This window comes from Podarcis vaucheri, assembly GCF_965113315.1.
Source record: "Podarcis vaucheri genome assembly, chromosome: 14".
Classification (NCBI taxonomy): Eukaryota; Metazoa; Chordata; class Lepidosauria; order Squamata; family Lacertidae; genus Podarcis; species Podarcis vaucheri.
Window position 1 is genome coordinate 27,378,524 of NC_138752.1, and position 2,207 is coordinate 27,380,730.

The 2,207-nt window shown below is 45.8% G+C and overlaps 1 protein-coding gene across 1 annotated transcript in view; it reads right to left on the reverse strand.

Moving 5' to 3' along the window:
* Nucleotides 1–1,141: 1,141 nt before the first annotated feature.
* AAGAB (alpha and gamma adaptin binding protein) overlaps nt 1,142–2,207 on the reverse strand; it is a 26,391-nt gene continuing 25,325 nt past the window's right edge. The window contains exon 10 of the mRNA XM_082198814.1: nt 1,142–1,909. Coding sequence (XP_082054940.1) covers nt 1,832–1,909 — 78 coding nt within the window. The 3' untranslated portion in view covers nt 1,142–1,831. The remainder of the gene's footprint in view (nt 1,910–2,207) is intronic.

Sequence of the window (2,207 nt, forward strand, 5' to 3'; positions counted from 1 at the left end):
TTTGGGGGGTGTGGGGGAGGTCACTTCCAGCAATCACTCACCCGCCACTGCTGATTACTTGCCACAGCCACTGCCAATCGCACACCATGCTGTAGCCGCCAATCGTCTGCCCGCTCACCACAGCCAATCGCCAGCAGGCTTTGCCGCAGCCACCAATCACCTGCCCGCTCACCGCTGCCAATTAACTGCACGTCCCCCCTCTGCATTCGTTATCCGTATGTAAGACGACACCCAATTTTTGCCGGTTTTTTTTAGCAAAAAGCATAGTCTTATGCACGGAAAAATACAGTATTTAGTTTATGACCCTAAACTTATTCCTCACTGTCTATAATGCCAGGGTTCAAGATTTACTGCTCATGGATAACAAACTTTATTCAGCCCATTTACAGCACACAAAAGAAACACGAGGTACAATAGGCTTTCACTGTGGGTTTTCCCATTAATGTCTAGATCACCATCTACGGGGGAAATCCCCCTGCATAAACCCCTCCCCACCCCGGTGATAAAATGCTGAGTAAGAAACCAACCAAGGCTTTCCCTTATGCAGGGAAATATCAATGGATTGTGGTCTTCGTTTACTTCAAAAGCAGAAAAGGAAATGCTGGTGCTTGTGCAAACTCAAGTTTTATGCTGTTTCTATCCACACTTTGTTTGCACCAAAAGCAGTTTAATTCTTCCTTTGCTGCAGTGAATTTAATCCTATATCCTGCCATTGCTTGGTCAGAGATAAAATTCCCCTCTCCTGGGGGATTGCATACAGAGCTTTTGACCCCAAGTGGCTACACTTGAAGGCAGAAATCGAGAAAATCTCCATACGTGTAGGAACTCTTGACTACAACAGTGACACACTAATCCTGCTTTCTGGAAGGAGGTGGGCACCACACTCACTCATACACTACTACAGTGACATGAGAGCCAGACAGACTAGCTGTGGTCCTCAAGCCTCTTGGTTGGACACCCTCTTTCTCTTCTCCCACCTGCCCCCATCTCTAGTAGCAAGATGCTCCCATCATTTGCCCTAGAAACTGCAGAAGTAGCTGCCCATCCACACTCAGCTTCATTCACCTTGCCCAGTTACTTGGGAGCTGGTACACAGGGCAAGGAAACTGGTGCTTATAAAATACTACAGGACTGTGCAAGCCTTTCTCCTGCCTGTTTACTGCTGCACCTACATTTTCAGCTGCCATAAGAGGAATTGGGGGGGGCGGGGTTGGAGGTGGGGATAGGACAGGCAGGGAACATTTTCAAACCATACCTTTCTCATGCCTATTGTGATGACAAAAAGTTGATAAATATTCAAAAAGCATTTTGCCTGTGCGAGTACCATTTGGTCTCAGATTTTCCCATCATGTACAAGTACATCCAGAAATATCACTCCCCCCCCCCATCCCACTAACAAAGGCTTGCTGATTATTATCTGCCCCGGCCCTTGGTCTTGGTCTCTCCTTTGAAATGATGGCAAATGAAAAGATGTGCATGTGCGGAGGTAAACAATACACAAATGAGAGTTTCACAAAGAGATGTTTTACAGCTCTCTGCTGGGGTTGGGTAGGGACCATGATTTTTTCTTTTCTTCCAGAGATGCAATAGCAACACATCTGCTGCTTCATTGACTTGATAGTTCCCAGGTTCCCGTTGACAGATCCAGGCAAGGAAACAAACAATGGGGCCATCCACGTTTCAGTGTGTTGGAACTGAGCAAGGAGTCGGTCTTTCTCCAGCCGCTGCTGCACCCAATGCAAAAAACTAGGCCTTTCGTCAAAGAAAAATCGCTATGGCAGCCAACAATGGCTGGTACGCAAGAAACAATCCTCGTCACAACATACAGGCCTTAGTTGTCCTCGTCGGAAGACAAGCCTTCAATCTCATCTCTGTCTCCTCCGATGGCCATCCAGAATGCTTTGGCAACCTACAATTCAAGGGTTACCAAGACAAGTTAAAATCTCAGGAGATGGCCACACTCCTGCAGCAGATGATGATGATGATGATGATGATGATAAGACATTTTATTTATACCCCGCCCTCCCCGGCCAGAGCCAGGCTCAGGGCAGCTAACACCAGTAAAATTACAATAATTTTTTTTTTTTAAATACCAATTTAAAATACAAGTTAAAATATAACTTAAAATGCAGCCTCATTTTAATAGTAGCCCATAGATCAAAACCATAAGGGGAGGGAAACATAAGGGTCAGACAATCCAAACCAAA